The following is a 16,660-nucleotide window of genomic DNA, read 5'->3' as shown; positions in this document are numbered from 1 at the left end:
ACGTCCCCCCCCCCCCCCGTCGTTTTTTCAAATCACCCTTACCAGTTTCGCTTCCAGACAGAGCTCTAGTCTGTGGAGCAATACAAAAATTATGTCAAAATCAGGTTGTGATCCCGGTCCCCCGGGAGCAAAAAGGGGAAGGTTTTTATTCAAGCCTATTTGTAGTGCCAAAGCCGTATGGCTCGGTACGACCAATCTTCAACCTAAAATCTCTAGATTTTTTCCTGAAGAAATTCAAATTCAAGATGGAGTCTCTCCGAGCGGTGTTCTCCAGCCTGGAGGAGGGGGAATTCATGGTGTCGTTGGACATAAAGGATGCCTACCTTCATGTTCCCATGTATCCCCCTCATCAGAGTTATCTCAGGTGTGCAATCCAGGATACTTACTACCAATTTCAAACGTTGCCATTTGGCCTGTCCACGGCTCCGAGGATTTTCACAAAAGTCATGGTAGAAATTATGGTTCTCCTCAGAAAAAGATTACAATTATCCCGTACTTGGACGATCTCCTGATAATGGCGAGGGCCAAGGAAAAACTGGTACAGGACATTACACTGTCTCTGTCGCTTCTACAACAGCACGGCTGGCTCTTGAACCTGCCGAAATCACAATTAGTTCCAACAACTCGGTTGTCATTTTTGGATATGTTTCTGGACACGGTCCAGCTGAGAGTGTTCCTCTCTCTGGAGAAAGCACTGGAAATTCAGAGTTTGGTAAAACTCATTCTGAAACCACCAACAGTCTCCATTCATCAATGCATTCGGTTGCTAGGGAAAATGGTGGTGGCATACGAGGCCCTCCAATTTGGGAGGTTCCATGCCAGAGTATTTCAGTGGGACCTGTTAGACAAATCGTCTGGATCCCACCTCCATATGCACTGGAGGAGAGTTCTATCCCCCAACACCAGGATCTCACTCCTGTGCTGGCTCCACAGCTCTCACCTCTTAGAAGGACGCAGATTTGGGATCCAAGACTGGATCCTAGTGACCACGGATGCAAGTCTCTGAGGTTGGGGAGAAGTCACACAAGGGGTGACCTTCCAAGGAAGATGGTCAAGTCAGGAAACTCTTCTTCACATAAACGTGCTGGAGTTGAGGGCCATTTACAACGGCCTTCTACAAGCGAAGCATCTTCTTCGAAACTGGCAGAATTGAGAACTCAGCAACAATTTCTGCCAAAGGTGGTTTCCTCTTTTCATATTAACCAACTGGCACTTTGGCTGAGGAAAAGTCTCTGGATGTCGTAAGAGCTTTGAAAATTTACGTTGCCAGAACAGCTCCAGTTAGAAAAACAGAGTCTCTGTCTGTGCTATATGCTCCCAATAAACTTGGGTATCCTGCTTCCAAGCAGACTATTGCCCGCTGGATATGTCACACGATTCAGCAGGCTCATTCCACGGCAAGTTTGTTGTTACCTAAATCGGTAAAAGCCCATTCCACTAGAAAGGTGGGCTCGTCCTGGGTGGCTGCCCGGGGTGTCTCGGCATTACAACTTTGCCGAGCAGCTACTTGGTCGGGGTCAAACATGTTTGCTAAGTTTTACAAGTTTGATACCTTGGCCGATGAAGTCCTAAAGTTTGGTCAATCTGTGCTGCAGAGTTGTCCGCACTCTCCCGCCCGTTATAGAGCTTTGGTATGATCCCATGGTTCTTTTGGTGTCCCCAACATCCTCAAGGACGTAATAAAAAATGGGATTTTAATACCTACCGGTAAATCCTTTTCTATAAGTCTATAGAGGATGTTGGGCGCCCGTCCCAGTGCATACTGTATCTGCAGTTTAGTTCTGGTTACACACATACTGTGTTATGGTTTCTTCAGCTTGTTGCTGAATTTTGTTCATGTCTGTTGAAATGTGTTCAGTTGAATGCCATGTTATTCGGCATGTTTATGGCGTGAGCTGGTATGATGCTCACCTTGTTTTTTAAGTAATTTCCTCAAAATGTCCATTTCTCCGGGCACAGTTCCAAACTGAGTCTGGGGAGGGATATAGAGGGAGGACCCAGGTCACGCCCCTTTAAAAGTCTTAAAGTGCCCATGTCTCCTGCGGATCCGTCTATATCCCACGTTTCTTTTGGTGTCCCCAACATCCTCTATGGACTTATAGAAAAGGATTTACCGGTAGGTATTAAAATCCTGTTATTATAGATATAAGTGAAGTCACTGTGATGCTCCCAGATCCCCTCACCTCCCCAGTCATGTCCATGTATTATTACTATAGATATAAGTGATGTCACTGTGACACTCCCAGATACCCTCACCTCCCCAGTCATGTCCCTGAATTATTACTATAGATAAAAGTGATATCACTGTGACGCTCCCAGATCCCCCTCACCTCCCCAGTCATGTCCCTGAATTATTACTATAGATATATGTGACATCACAGTGACGCTTCCATATTCACTCACCTCCCCAGTCATGTCCCCTTATTATTATAGATATAAGTTAGGTTACTGTGACGCTCCCAGATTCCATCACTTCCCCAGTCACATCCCTGTATTATTACTATAGATATAAGTTAGATCACTGTGACGCTCCCAGATTCCCTGACCTCCCATGTCATGTCCCTCTATTATGACTCTAGATATTAGTGATGTCACTGTGACGCTCCCAGATCCCCTCACCTCCCCAGTCATGTCCCTGTATTATTACTAGAGATATATGTGATGTCACTGTGACACTTCCAGATCCTCTAACCTCCCCAGTCATGTCCCTGTATTATTGCTATAGATATAAGTGATGTCACTGTGATGCTCCCAGATTCCCTCACCTCCCCAGTAATATACCTGTATTATTACTATAGATATAAGTGATGTCACAGTGAGGCTGCCAAATCCCCTCATCTCCCAAGTCAGGTCCCTGTATTATTATTATAGATATAAGTGATGTTACTGTGACACTCCCAGATCCCTTCACCTCCCCATTCATGTCCCTGTATTAGTACGATAGATATGTGATGTCACTGTGACGCTCCCAGATCACCTCACCTCCCCAGTCATGTTCCTGCATTATTACTATAGATATAAGTGATGTCTCTGTGATGCTCCCAGATCCCCTCTCCTCCCCAGTCATGTCCCTGTATTATTACTATATATAAGTGACGTCACTGTGCCTCTCCTAGATCCCCTCACATCCCCAGTCATGTCCTTGTATTGCTATAGATATTAGTGATGTCACTGTAACACTCCCAGATCCCCTCACCTCTCCAGTCATATACGTATTATTAATATAGATATAAGTGATATCACAGTGATGCTCCCAGATCCTCTCACCTACACAGTCATGTCCCGGTATTATTACTAGAAATATAAGGTCACAGTGATGCTCCCAGATCCTCTCACCTCCCTAGTCATGTCCCTGTATTATTACTATAGATATAAGTGATGTAACTGCGACGCTCCCAGATACACTCACCTTCCCAGTCATGTCCCTGTATTATTGCTATAGATATAAGGTCACAGTGATGTTCCCAGGTCCTCTCACCTCCCCAGTCATGTCCCTGTATTATTACTATAGATATAAGTGATGTCCCTGTGACACTCCCAGATACCCTCACCTCCCCAGTCATGTCACTGTATTATTACAATAGATATAAGTGATGTCACTGTGACACTCCCAGATCCTCTCACCTCCCCAGTCATGTCCCTGTATTATTAATATAGATATAAGTGATGTAACTGTGACACTCCCAGATCCTCTCACCTCCCCAGTCATGTCCTTGTATTATTACTATAGATATAAGTAATGTCACTGTGACACTCCCAGATCCTCTCACCTCCCCAGTCATGTCCCTGTATTATTACTATAGATATGAGTTCACTGTGACGCTTCCAGATCCCCTCACCTCCCCAGTCATGTCCCTGTATTATTACTATAGATATAAGTAGTCACAGTGATGCTCCCAGTTCCCCTCACCTCCCCAGTCATGTCCCTGTATTATTACTATAGATATAAGGTCACTGTGACGCTCCCAGATCCACTCACCTCCCCAGTCAGCAGGTAGATGATCTCCAGGGTGATATTTATTATCCTCTCAGTCCTGTGACTCCTGTCCTTGTCCATCCTCGGTGAATCAGAGAGAATACAGAACGTGTGATGTGTAATAAAGACTCTGTTCCTCACAGCTGGAGTTCCTTGGAATAAACATAATACATAAAACATATTGCACATGTAACATAGTAAATGTGGAATAGAGCGGCCATTAAGTCTCCTATTCCCTCATAGCTATAGAGTCCTGGTCAGTGTCTCCGAGGTTCCTGTGACCCAGCCCCATAAGGCTGTACTGCATAGTGGGCCTGATCTAGATTGTAGCACTACTGTGGGTGCAGTCACAATGAGCTGATGTTCAGTACATTGTGAAGGGACAGGGTCTCCTGGAAAAGCGGCAGAAGCCAGGCAGGGGAAAGGTTGCAGAAGAAAGGCAGTGGAAAGGTGGCAGGAGACAGGCAAGGGAATGGCGGCCGGAGACAGGCAAGGGAATGGCGGCCGGAGACAGGCAAGGGAATGGCGGCAGGAGACAGGCAAGGGGTGGAAGGAATACATTGGGGATAAACCCCTGGTGTCCCCCAGCACACCGAGCTGTACCTGTACCAAGACATGAAATACTATATATATATACATATAATCGAAATCCAGAGGTCTTAGTTACATACAGTTTGCAAACGTATGATAAGCCACCAGGCCCCCACAAGGCTCTTCTGATGCTGGTGGTCCCTAATTCTAGGTCTGGGCCCAGGGTGCAGAACCCCACAAACCGGCAAAGGCCAGCTACCCCAGGGCAGCACAACGCGAGAAGGTAAAGTGTTAGTATGTGTTAATAAAAGGAAAACAAAATCTATATACAAAAATTAATATACTAGTGAGAGTGTAATTAAAAGACCAGAAGGATTAATAAATGTGTTACGGGGGTGCTAAATAAGATCTCGCAGTGTGCTACCCCAGAGCAGCCCAGCCCCACCAATCCAGGGGGAACCGCACCCCAGACCCAAACTGTATGTAACTAAGACCTCTGGATTTCTATTATATATATATATATATAGTCTTTCATGTCTTGGTACAGGTACAGCTCGGTGTGCTGGGGGACACCAGGGGTTTATCCCCAATGTATTTCTAGCCAGACTACCCCCTCCCTTTCATGCACCTGAATTGTACTTCCTAATTGATTTGAGCAACTTACATTTTGTTCTGTTAGTATAAGGGGTGGCAGGAGACAGACAGGGAAAGGCGGCAGGAGACAGGCAGGGGAAAGGCGTCAGGAGACAGGCAGGGGGAAGGCGGCAGGAGACAGGCAGGGGAAAGGCGTCAGGAGACAGGCAGGGGAAAGGCGGCAGGAGCTAGGCAGGGGGAAGGCAGTAGGAGACAGGCAGGGGAAAGAGGCAGGAGACAGGCAGGGGGAAGGCGGCTGGAGACAGGCAGGGGGGTGGCAGGGTGGGGGTGGCAGTAAACTGGCACGAGGCTGTAGGGTAGGTGGTGGCAGGAGACATGCAGGGGAAAGGCGACAGGAGACAGAGAGGATAAAGGCTGCAGGAAACAGAGAGGGGAAAGGCGGCAGGAGACAGGCAGGGGAAAGGCGGCCGGAGACAGGCAGGGGAAAGGCGGCAGGAGACAGGCAGGGGAAAGGAGGCAGGAGACAGGCAGGGGAAAGGAGGCAGGAGACAGGAAGGGGAAAGGAGGCAGGAGACAGGCAGGGGAAAGGAGGCAGGATACAGACAGGGGAAAAGAGGCAGGGGAAAGGAGGCAGGAGACAGGCAGGGGAAAAGAGGCAGGAGACAGGCAGGGGGAAAGAGGCAGGAGACAGGCAGGGGAAAGGCGGCCGGAGACAGGCAGGGGAAAGGCGGCAGGAGACAGGAAGGGGAAAGGAGGCAGGAGACAGGAAGGGGAAAGGAGGCAGGAGACAGACAGGGGAAAAGAGGCAGGAGACAGGCAGGGGAAAAGAGGCAGGAGACAGGCAGGGGAAAAGAGGCAGGAGACAGGCAGGGGAAAGGCGGCAGGAGACAGGCAGGGGAAAGGCTGCAGGAGACAGGCACTGGAAAGGCGGCAGGAGACAGGCACTGGAAAGGCGGCAGGAGACAGGCAGGGGAAAGGCGGCAGGAGACAGGCAGGGGAAAGGTGACAGGAGACAGGCAGGGGAAACGCAGCAGGAGACAGGCAGGGGAAAGGCGGCAGGAGACAGACAGGGGAAAGGCGGCCAAAGACAGGCAGGGGTAAGGCGGCCAGAGACAGGCAGCCGGAGACAGGCAGCCAGAGACAGACAGGGAAAGGCGGCAGGAGACAGGCAGGGGAAAGGCGGTAGGAGACAGGCAGGGGAAGGCAGTAGGAGACAGCAGGGGAAAGGCAGCCGGAGACAGGCAGGGGAAAGGCAGCCGGAAACAGACAGGGGAAAGGCGGCAGGAGACAGGCAGGGGAAAGGCGGCAGGAGACAGGCAGGGGGAAGGCAGCCAGAGACAGGCAGGGGAAAGGCAGCTGGAGACAGACAGGGGAAGGCGGCAGGAGACAGGCAGGGGAAAGGCGGCCGGAGACAGGCAGGGGAAAGGCGGCAGGAGACAGGAAGGGGAAAGGAGGCAGGAGACAGGAAGGGGAAAGGAGGCAGGAGACAGACAGGGGAAAAGAGGCAGGAGACAGGCAGGGGAAAAGAGGCAGGAGACAGGCAGGGGAAAAGAGGCAGGAGACAGGCAGGGGAAAGGCGGCAGGAGACAGGCAGGGGAAAGGCTGCAGGAGACAGGCACTGGAAAGGCGGCAGGAGACAGGCACTGGAAATGCGGCAGGAGACAGGCAGGGGAAAGGCGGCAGGAGACAGGCAGGGGAAAGGTGACAGGAGACAGGCAGGGGAAACGCAGCAGGAGACAGGCAGGGGAAAGGCGGCAGGAGACAGACAGGGGAAAGGCGGCCAAAGACAGGCAGGGGTAAGGCGGCCAGAGACAGGCAGCCGGAGACAGGCAGCCAGAGACAGACAGGGAAAGGCGGCAGGAGACAGGCAGGGGAAAGGCGGTAGGAGACAGGCAGGGGAAGGCAGTAGGAGACAGCAGGGGAAAGGCAGCCGGAGACAGGCAGGGGAAAGGCAGCCGGAAACAGACAGGGGAAAGGCGGCAGGAGACAGGCAGGGGAAAGGCGGCAGGAGACAGGCAGGGGGAAGGCAGCCAGAGACAGGCAGGGGAAAGGCAGCTGGAGACAGACAGGGGGAAGGCGGCAGGAGACAGACAGGGGAAAGGCAGCAGGAGACAGGCAGGGGAAACGCGGCAGGAGACAGACAGGGTAGAAGCCGCATGAAGTAACATGAGATGGGGCTCGGACAGGGTCAGCAGCACCAGCCACGAGCGGGGTACAGTGCCAGCTGCCTGCAGGCTATAACCCGGCCCTCCCATACCAGAGGCTCCTGCCATGCTAGACCCGCAGCCCCCTGCCTCCTAGCCACACCCTCTGCAGCCTAGGAAGGATGAGCTGCTGGGAGCCCCCTGAGCCGGATGAGCGAGGAAGCCCCCTGGAGGAGTAAGTGCCGATCTCTGTGCCTGCTTCTAGATGCTGCCCTCCCCTACTTGCTGCATGGGTGCAGATGTTGGCAGCGCACAGAGCATGAAAACACAAGGTTTGTTGGCGCTGGGCAGGTCTGTGATGGAATACACCTTAGGATTAGCAGCCACCTGGAGAGGGGTAGCCGGCCTCCTCATACAGAGACAAATGTGGGGAATACCAGGTAAGCGCTCTATCCAATTGATGCAACCAAGAAAATAATGAAAACACTGTTTATTACACACAAGAAAATAAAAACAATATAAACAGTAATATAGACCAAAACATATACTAATGGGTGTTACCCTGAGGTGTATGATATATAAATGATGAGTATAAATAAATGTATCAGTCTCTTCTGATACTGGCATTATATTATACAATCCGGTGTCTCTACAGCAGATGACCGTCGTTATATGTGTGGCGCCCTCCTAGCGGGCATTTCACATGTTACACCATTATAGTGACGGGACTGCTGGGGGGGACGGCAATGAGGGGGCTCAGCCTGCAGCAGTCACACTGCCAGTGGTGTAGTAATGCTCTGCAGCAGTCACACTGCCAGTGGTGTAGTAATGCTCTGCAGCTGTCACACTGCCAGTGGTGTAGTAATGCTCTGCAGCTGTCACACTGCCAGTGGTGTAGTAATGCTCTGCAGCTGTCACACTGCCAGTGGTGTAGTAATGCTCTGCAGCTGTCACACTGCCAGTGGTGTAGTAATGCTCTGCAGATGTCACACTGCCAGTGGTGTAGTAATGCTCTGCAGCTGTCACACTGCCAGTGGTGTAGTAATGCTCTGCAGCTGACACACTGCCAGTGGTGTAGTAATGCTCTGCAGCTGTCACACTGCCAGTGGTGTAGTAATGCTCTGCAGCAGTCACACTGCCAGTGGTGTAGTAATGCTCTGCAGCTGTCACACTGCCAGTGGTGTAGTAATGCTCTGCAGCTGTCACACTGCCAGTGGTGTAGTAATGCTCTGCAGCTGTCACACTGCCAGTGGTGTAGTAATGCTCTGCAGCTGTCACACTGCCAGTGGTGTAGTAATGCTCTGCAGCTGTCACACTGCCAGTGGTGTAGTAATGCTCTGCAGCTGACACACTGCCAGTGGTGTAGTAATGCTCTGCAGCTGTCACACTGCCAGTGGTGTAGTAATGCTCTGCAGCTGACACACTGCCAGTGGTGTAGTAATGCTCTGCAGCTGACATAATAATAATAATAATAATAATAATAATAATAATAATAACAACAGGACACCACAGGTTGCTCACCCTGTATAATAGTAACAGGACACCACAGGCTGCTTCCCCTGTATAATAATAATAATAATAATAATAATAATAATAATAATAATAATAAATACAGGACACCACAGGCTGCTTCCCCTGTATAATAATAATAATAATAAGAATAATAATAACAGGACACCACAGGCTGCTCCCCCTGTATAATAATAAAAATAATAATAACAGTACACCACAGGCTGCTCCCACTGTATATAAATAATAACAAGACACCACAGGCTGCTCCCCCTGTATAATAATAATAACAGGACACCACAGGCTGCTCCCCCTGTATAGTAAGACACCATTACCTGATCTCCACAGACACTGCGAAGTATGTAAGACACACTTCCTGTATGTGGAACGCACAGTCCGGAAATAAGGTGGAACGCACAGACCGGAAGTAAAGAGTGATTGGCACAAGCTGATTCCTAGTGACTGGTTCCTCCCCTCCTATACCCCCGCCCTCTGTAATGAATATTACCATTTATGTCCTCAGTGCAGGAGGCCGGCGGCCATTTTCTTGTAGACCAGTCCGGCAGCAGCAATAGTTTCCCTGGCCGTGTGACGTCAGGAGCGGCGGCCATATTCCCCTGGTAGATGCTAGAATCAAGTGGGCTAAGGCATATTCCCCTGGTCTGAGCTCCGCCTTCCTTCTATCATTCCCACAAGGCAGCAGGAGCAGAGAGCAGCCATTGCTGTGTCTGGCAGCAGGTAATGATATTATTATTATTATTCTATAGGCTGAGCAGCTCTGGTGTCAGGTTCTGTACTACAGGAGGAGCAGCCTCTGGTGCCTTGTTATAGTGCAGCTGGAGCAGCCTCTGGTGCTGCATTATCCCTGTACAGGTGGCTGACACTCTAGTGTCCTATTACTGTAATACAGGTGGCGCAGACCCCACCGTTACCTTAATACAGGTGGCGCAGACCCAGCCGTTACTGTAATACAGGTGGCGCAGACCTCGCGTTACCGTAATACAGGTGGTGCAGACCCCGTCGTTACCGTAATACAGGTGGCGCAGACCCCGCCGTTACCGTAATACAGGTGGCGCAGACCCCGCCGTTACCGTAATACAGGTGGAGCAGACCCCGTCGTTACCGTAACATAGGTGGCGCAGACCCCGCCGTTACCATAATACAGGTGGCGCAAGACCCCACCGTTACCGTAATACAGGTGGAGCAGACCCCGTCGTTACCGTAATACAGGTGGAGCAGACCCCGTCGTTACCGTAACATAGGTGGCGCAGACCCAGCCGTAACCGTAATACAGGTGGCGCAGACCCCGCCGTTACTGTAATACAGATGGCGCAGACCCCACCGTTACCGTAATACAGGTGGCGCAGACCCCGCCGTTACTGTAATACAGATGGCGCAGACCCCGCTATTACCGTAATACAGGTGGCGCAGACCCCACCGTTACCGTAATACAGGTGGAGCAGACCCCGTCGTTACCGTAACATAGGTGGCGCAGACCCCGCCGTTACCGTAATAGAGGTGGCACAGACTCCGCCGTCACCGTAATAGAGGTGGCGCAAGACCCCGCTGTTACCGTAATACAGGTAACGCAGACCCAGCCGTAACCGTAATACAGGTGGCGCAGACCCCGCTGTTACCGTAATACAGGTAGCGCAGACCCCGCTGTTACCGTAATACAGGTGGCGCAGACCCCGCCGTTACTGTAATACAGATGGCACAGAATCCGCCGTTACCGTAATACAGGTGGCGCAGACCCCGCCGTTACCGTAATACAGGTGGAGCAGACCCCGTCGTTACCGTAACATAGGTGGCGCAGACCCCGCCGTTACCATAATACAGGTGGCGCAAGACCCCACCGTTACCGTAATACAGGTGGAGCAGACCCCGCCGTTACTGTAATACAGATGGCGCAGACCCCACCGTTACCGTAATACAGGTGGCGCAGACCTCGCCGTTACTGTAATACAGATGGCGCAGACCCCGCCATTACCGTAATACAGGTCGCGCAGACCCCACCGTTACCGTAATACAGGTGGAGCAGACCCCGTCGTTACCGTAACATAGGTGGCGCAGACCCCGCCGTTACCGTAATAGAGGTGGCACAGACTCCGCCGTCACCGTAATAGAGGTGGCGCAAGACCCCGCTGTTACCGTAATACAGGTAGCGCAGACCCAGCCGTAACCGTAATACAGGTGGCGCAGACCCCGCTGTTACCGTAATACAGGTGGCGCAGACCCCGCTGTTACCGTAATACAGGTGGCGCAGACCCCGCCGTTACTGTAATACAGATGGCACAGACTCCGCCGTTACCGTAATACAGGTGGCGCAGACCCCGCCGTTACCGTAATACAGGTGGAGCAGACCCCGTCGTTACCGTAACATAGGTGGCGCAGACCCCGCCGTTACCTTAATAGAGGTGGCGCAAGACCCCACTGTTACCGTTATACAGGTGGCGCAAGACCCAGCCGTTACTGTAATACAGGTGGCGCAAGACCCAGCCGTTACCGTAATACAGGTGGCTCAAGACCCAGCCGTTACCTTAATACAGGTGGAGCAGACCCCACCGTAACCGTAATACAGGTGGCGCAGTCCCCGCCATTACCGTGATACAGGTGGCGCAGACCCCGCCGAACTGTTATTCTATAAACGGGACATTACATGTGTTGTGTCCTCTGGCATTGTACTATACAGGTGGAGCGGCATATGTTGTATTAATATTCAGTGGAGCTGTATTAAAATACAGGGGAGTGGCATGTGTTGTCCTACTGTACAGGGGGAGCGACCTGGGGCATCCTCCTATACAGGGGTAGTGGATTATGACATCCTACTATACAGGGGGAGCAGCCTGTGTTGCCCTTTTATACAGGGGAAGTGGCCTGTGGTGTCTTGTTACTATTATTTTATAGGGCGAGCGACATGTATTGTCTTTCTATACAGAATGAGTGGCCTGTGTTGTCATATTACAGGGGTAGCATCCTGTACTGTCATAGTATACAGGGGGAGCGGCCTGTGTTGACATAATATACAAGTGGAGGGACCTATGGTGTCTTGTTACTATTATTATATAGGGTGAGCGGAATGTATTTTCTTTCTATACAGAAGGCGTGGCCTGTGTTGTCATAATATACAGGGGCAGCGGCCTGTGTTGTCATAATATACAGGGGTATCTTCCTGTGCTGTCATAGTATACAGGGGGAGCGGCATGTGTTGTCATAATATACAGGGGTAGCATCCTGTACTGTCATAGTATACAGGGGAGCGGCCTGTGCTGTCATAATATACAGGGGTAGCATCCTGTGTTGTCATAATATACAGGGGTAGCTTCCTGTGCTGTCATAGTATACAGGGGGAGCGGCATGTGTTGTCATAATACACAGGGATAGCTTTCTGTGCTGTCATAGTATACAGGGGGAGCGGCCTGTGTTGTCATAATATACAGGGGTAACTTCCTCTGCTATCATAGTATACAGGGGGAGCGGCATGTGTTGTCATAATGTACAGGGGTAGCTTTCTGTGCTGTCATAGTATACAGGGGAAGCTGCCTGTGTTGTATTTATTATTTATTAGCAGTTTCTTATATAGCGCAGCATATTCTGTTGCGCTTTACAATTAGAACAGCAGTAATAGAACAAAACTGGGTAAAAACAGACAGACATAGAGGTAGGACGGCCCTGCTCGCAAACTTACAATCTATGAGAAAATAGGCATAGATACACAAGGATAGATGCTACCTGTTGCATAATGGTCCACCAGATTGCTAGTTTATTAATGGGTTGTATGATATGATCACCCAGCGATGAGGTATAGATTGAGAACAGCAGAGGACTTAAGACTGAGCCTTGCTGTACTCCAACTGGTAGAGGTAGAGAAGAAGAGGTAGAATCAGAGAAGTAAACACTGAAAGAGCCATTAGATAGGTAGGATGAGAACCAGGAGAGGGCCGTGTCCTGAAGACCTAGAGATTGTAGTATTTGAGAAGAGAGTGGTCAACAGTGTCAAAAGCAGCAGAGAGATCTAGAAGAATGAGTAATGTGTAATGGCCTTTAGATCTAGCAGTGACCAGATCATTCACTACTTTGGTCAGTGCCATCTCTGTGGAGTGTTGGGCATGAAAGCCTGACTGAAGTGGGTCCAATAAAATGTGGGAGTTAAGAAAGTGTGTGAGGCGAGTGTAGGCAAGTCTCTCAAGTAGCTTGGAGGGATATGGTAGCTGAGACATGGACGGTAGTTAGAGAGTGTGTTTGGGTCAGAGTTGTGTTTGTTTAGTAATGGGAGTAATCACTGCATGCTTAAACAGAGAAGGAAAGATACCAGTAGAGAGAGAGAGATTACAGATTTTAGTTAAGGTTGGGATAAGCACAGAAGACAAAGTTTTACTGACCTGTGAGGGTATAGGATCAAGAGGAGAGGTAGTGGAGTAGGAGGATGAAAAGAGTGTTGATACTTCATCTTCACTTGGGATCAAATGAAGAGAAAGTGCCAGAGGGTTCAGGTAGGGAATTGAGCAGGTCACTGGCTGAGGAAGAGCATACCATTCCATCTCAGATTTTATCACTCTTATCCTTGAAGTAGGAGGCAAGTTCTTGTGCACTGATACACAAAACACTATTATTTGCAGCGCCTGCATCAATTAAATAAAATCAGAAAAAATATTTTAAAAAATTCAATGGTGGGGACAATGCTTGGTATACGTTCACCAATATATAGGAGTTGTGTATTGCTCCTATTAGGAATAACTAGATGAAAGAAATATAATAGGGGCGCTTATATATCAAAACACTGTACCCAACAAGATAACAGCCATGGAGTCCCAATAGTTATTAAAATGACTTTATTATAAATAACAAATACTTTTGTATCTGTATATATTGCTATTAAATATTAACTATTCTTGTACAATTGTGTAGCAATTTCATAACACTTGTATAATTAATTAACAGTACTTACACATTCATATAAAAAGCAGCTAGAAACCAAATACATATATTAATGTAATTGTTCAGTGGTAATATGACCAATATATCCAACCGGGCGTCCCCGGAAAGAAAATATTCGTTGTGGCTTAAAAACAACTGCTGGAAGATAAAAAAACGTTTATATGCCAAGCCCAGGTGGGTGCCGGCACGGAACTGAGGAGAAGAGAACCGTCAAGTCCATTGGTGGAAAATCCGTTATGCGCTTGATGTATATTCTCCTCCAGGATTACATCACCTCTTCCACTATAGCTGGATTGTATGGGTAACGGTCCCAAGATGTTATCACTGTTGATAGAAGCGGCGTGTGGACCGTGTCCACAGCGGGGATGGTATTGCCGCTAAATAGTGAAGATCCCGTGGTGGATATATAAACCACAGTCAATTTTTCAGACTGGGGGCAGTTTGGATTCCCGTCTCTTATACGGGACTTGAGGTGACTCGTACCTTGTTTGTGCTGCCACTACAGCTTTATCATTGGGCTGATTGGCACTGGGATAAGGGCGCTGTTGGTATTGTCGGCATGTGAACCGCTGTTACGGCGAGATCGATAAGGCCGCTGTATAAGGTCATATGGTGAGAGTCCCGTGGTGGATGATATAAGCTGCAGGCAGGGGGATTAGCTTCCTGACTCCCGTGCAGGGCTTGAGATGGATTGATCGGTAATGTTCAAACAGGGCCGGTATATGGAGTAACCACCTGGACTGGTTTGTGCTGTTGTAGGCACTGATAGTAGCTAGTGGGGGAGGTGAGGGAGGGTAAAGAAGTGATTTAAATGTATTAAAAAGTTGCTTGGGGTTGGTGGCATGAGAAGAGATGAGAGATTGGAAGTATGTTTGTTTGGCAGTGTCCAGGGCCTGATGATAGGAGTGGTAGGTGGTCTTATATCTGAGGATTCTGAGATTTACGCCACTGACGTTCTAGTTTACGTGACAGTTTTTGTAGGTGTCTTGTTGATTTAGAGTTCCATGGTTGGCATCTAAGCCTATGTAGAGTGTGATGGGTAGCTGGAGCCACTTCATCAAGAGTGTGATGGGTAGCTGGAGCCTCTCTAGGGTCTTGTGCAGGTAGGATACAACAGTGTCAGGTGTGGTAAATGTAGGGATTGGTGAGAGCAGTTGTTGCAGAGAAGTGGAAAGTTGTTGAAAATTTATATTGTTAGTATTTCTGCGGGTTAGAGGAGGCTTGCTAGGTTTTAGTGTCATAGAAGTTAGAGTAATAGAAGAGATTGTGAAGGTGATCAGGTTTTGATCAGAGAAAGGGAAAGGAGTGTTAATGAATTCAGAAACTGAGCAGAGCCTGGTGAACACAACATCAAGGTAGTGGCCCTCCTGGTGAGTAGAGGAGTCAGACCATTGGGTGAGGCCAAGAGAGGAGGTTAGAGAGAAGAGTTTGGAGGCATGAACAGAGTGTGGACTGTCAAGAGCTATATTGAAATCGCCCATAATGATGGTGGAGATGTCAGAGGATAAGATGCGTAGAAGCCAGGCAGAAAAATCTTCTAGAAATTGTTGTTCGAGTTGCCCAGGAGGGCGATAGATAGCTGCAAAATGCAGAGAGAAGAGGTGAAAATCCTGGTAGAGTGAACTTCAAATGATGTGAATGCGAGTGATGGAACCTGAGGTAGAACAGTGTATGTGAAAAATTGGAACAGTAAGATTCCAACCCCACCACCTTTACAATTACCAGGCCTGGGGGTGTGTGTGTGAAGTGGAAACCACCGTGTGACAGTGCTGCAGGGGAGGCCGAGTCTGATTGTGTGAGCCATGTTTCTGTTATAGCCAGCAGATTAAAGTTGTGAGAGATAAAGAGGTCATGGATGGATGTTAATTTGTTGCAAACAGAGCGTGCATTCCATAAGCCACATTTTAGTGACTTGGAGGGGGATGGGAGACACGTGATATTTATGAGATTAGATGGATTTCTATTTTGTTTTGAGATAGCTGAGTGTGAGAGGGACAGGTAGTTGGAGGCCTGGATTTGGTGATATGGCACCAGCTAATAAAAGCAGAAGAGTGAGATAAATATTGGTGGATGTTTGCGAGTGTTTATTCTGGTGACCAATTGCGGTTGTCAAAGTACTTGCAGAGAAGTAAGTATAAAGCTCGTGAGTGTTTAGAAGAGGGGAGTGGAGAATAGAAGCTGTAATGTGCACAGAGGGGTGAGTTTTAGGGTGAGTGTAGAATGTGTTACATTTGGTGAGAATTCCATGAATTGAAATAAGAAACAGAAGTTTGATGAACATGCTGTGGTCGTTTGTGAGACAATGTTGGGTTAAGTGGTGTAGGAATAAGTTGTTTAAGTAAGTTACCTTTCCTTGATGGTGCTCAATGTATGTTCAGCTGTTTTTTTAACTGTACGGATAACACACTCCTTAATTCCACACTTATTAAATTCCACGCAAGCGACCCCCAGCAAGCTGACCCCTTGACATTATACAGTAACACCAGGGGATGTGTCTGGGTGATGACTGGAGAGGTGACTGCTGGGAATTGGACATTATACAGTAACACCAGGGGATGTGTCTGGGTGATGACTGGACCGGTGACTGCTGGGAATGGGACATTATACAGTAACACCAGAGGATGTGTCTTGGTGATGACTGGAGAGGTGACTGCTGGGAATGGGACAATATACAGTAACACCAGGGGGTGTGTCTGGGTGATGACTGGAGAGGTGACTGCTGGGAATGGGACATTATACAGTAACACCAGGGGGCGTGTCTGGGTGATGACTGGAGAGGTGACTGCTGGGAATGGGACATTATACAGTAACACCAGGGGATGTGTCTGGGTGATGACTGGAGAGGTGACTGCAGGGAATGGGACATTATACAGTAACACCAGGGGATGTGTCTGGGTGATGACTGGAGAGGTGACTGCTGGGAATGGGACATTATACAGTAACACCAGAGGACGTGTCTGGGTGATGA

The 16,660-nt window shown here is 49.1% G+C and overlaps 1 protein-coding gene across 1 annotated transcript in view; it reads left to right on the top strand.

Annotated features, from left to right (window-relative positions):
* The first annotated feature begins 643 nt into the window (after positions 1-643).
* The window catches only part of LOC134984358 (zinc finger protein 615-like), a 42,053-nt gene continuing 26,036 nt past the window's right edge, over positions 644-16,660 (top strand). The window contains exon 1 of the mRNA XM_063949955.1: positions 644-712. Coding sequence (XP_063806025.1) covers positions 644-712 — 69 coding nt within the window. The remainder of the gene's footprint in view (positions 713-16,660) is intronic.

Source organism: Pseudophryne corroboree (assembly GCF_028390025.1).
Source record: "Pseudophryne corroboree isolate aPseCor3 chromosome 3 unlocalized genomic scaffold, aPseCor3.hap2 SUPER_3_unloc_5, whole genome shotgun sequence".
Classification (NCBI taxonomy): Eukaryota; Metazoa; Chordata; class Amphibia; order Anura; family Myobatrachidae; genus Pseudophryne; species Pseudophryne corroboree.
Note: the sequence above shows the minus strand (reverse complement) of the source record. Positions and strands in the feature narration are given on the sequence as shown.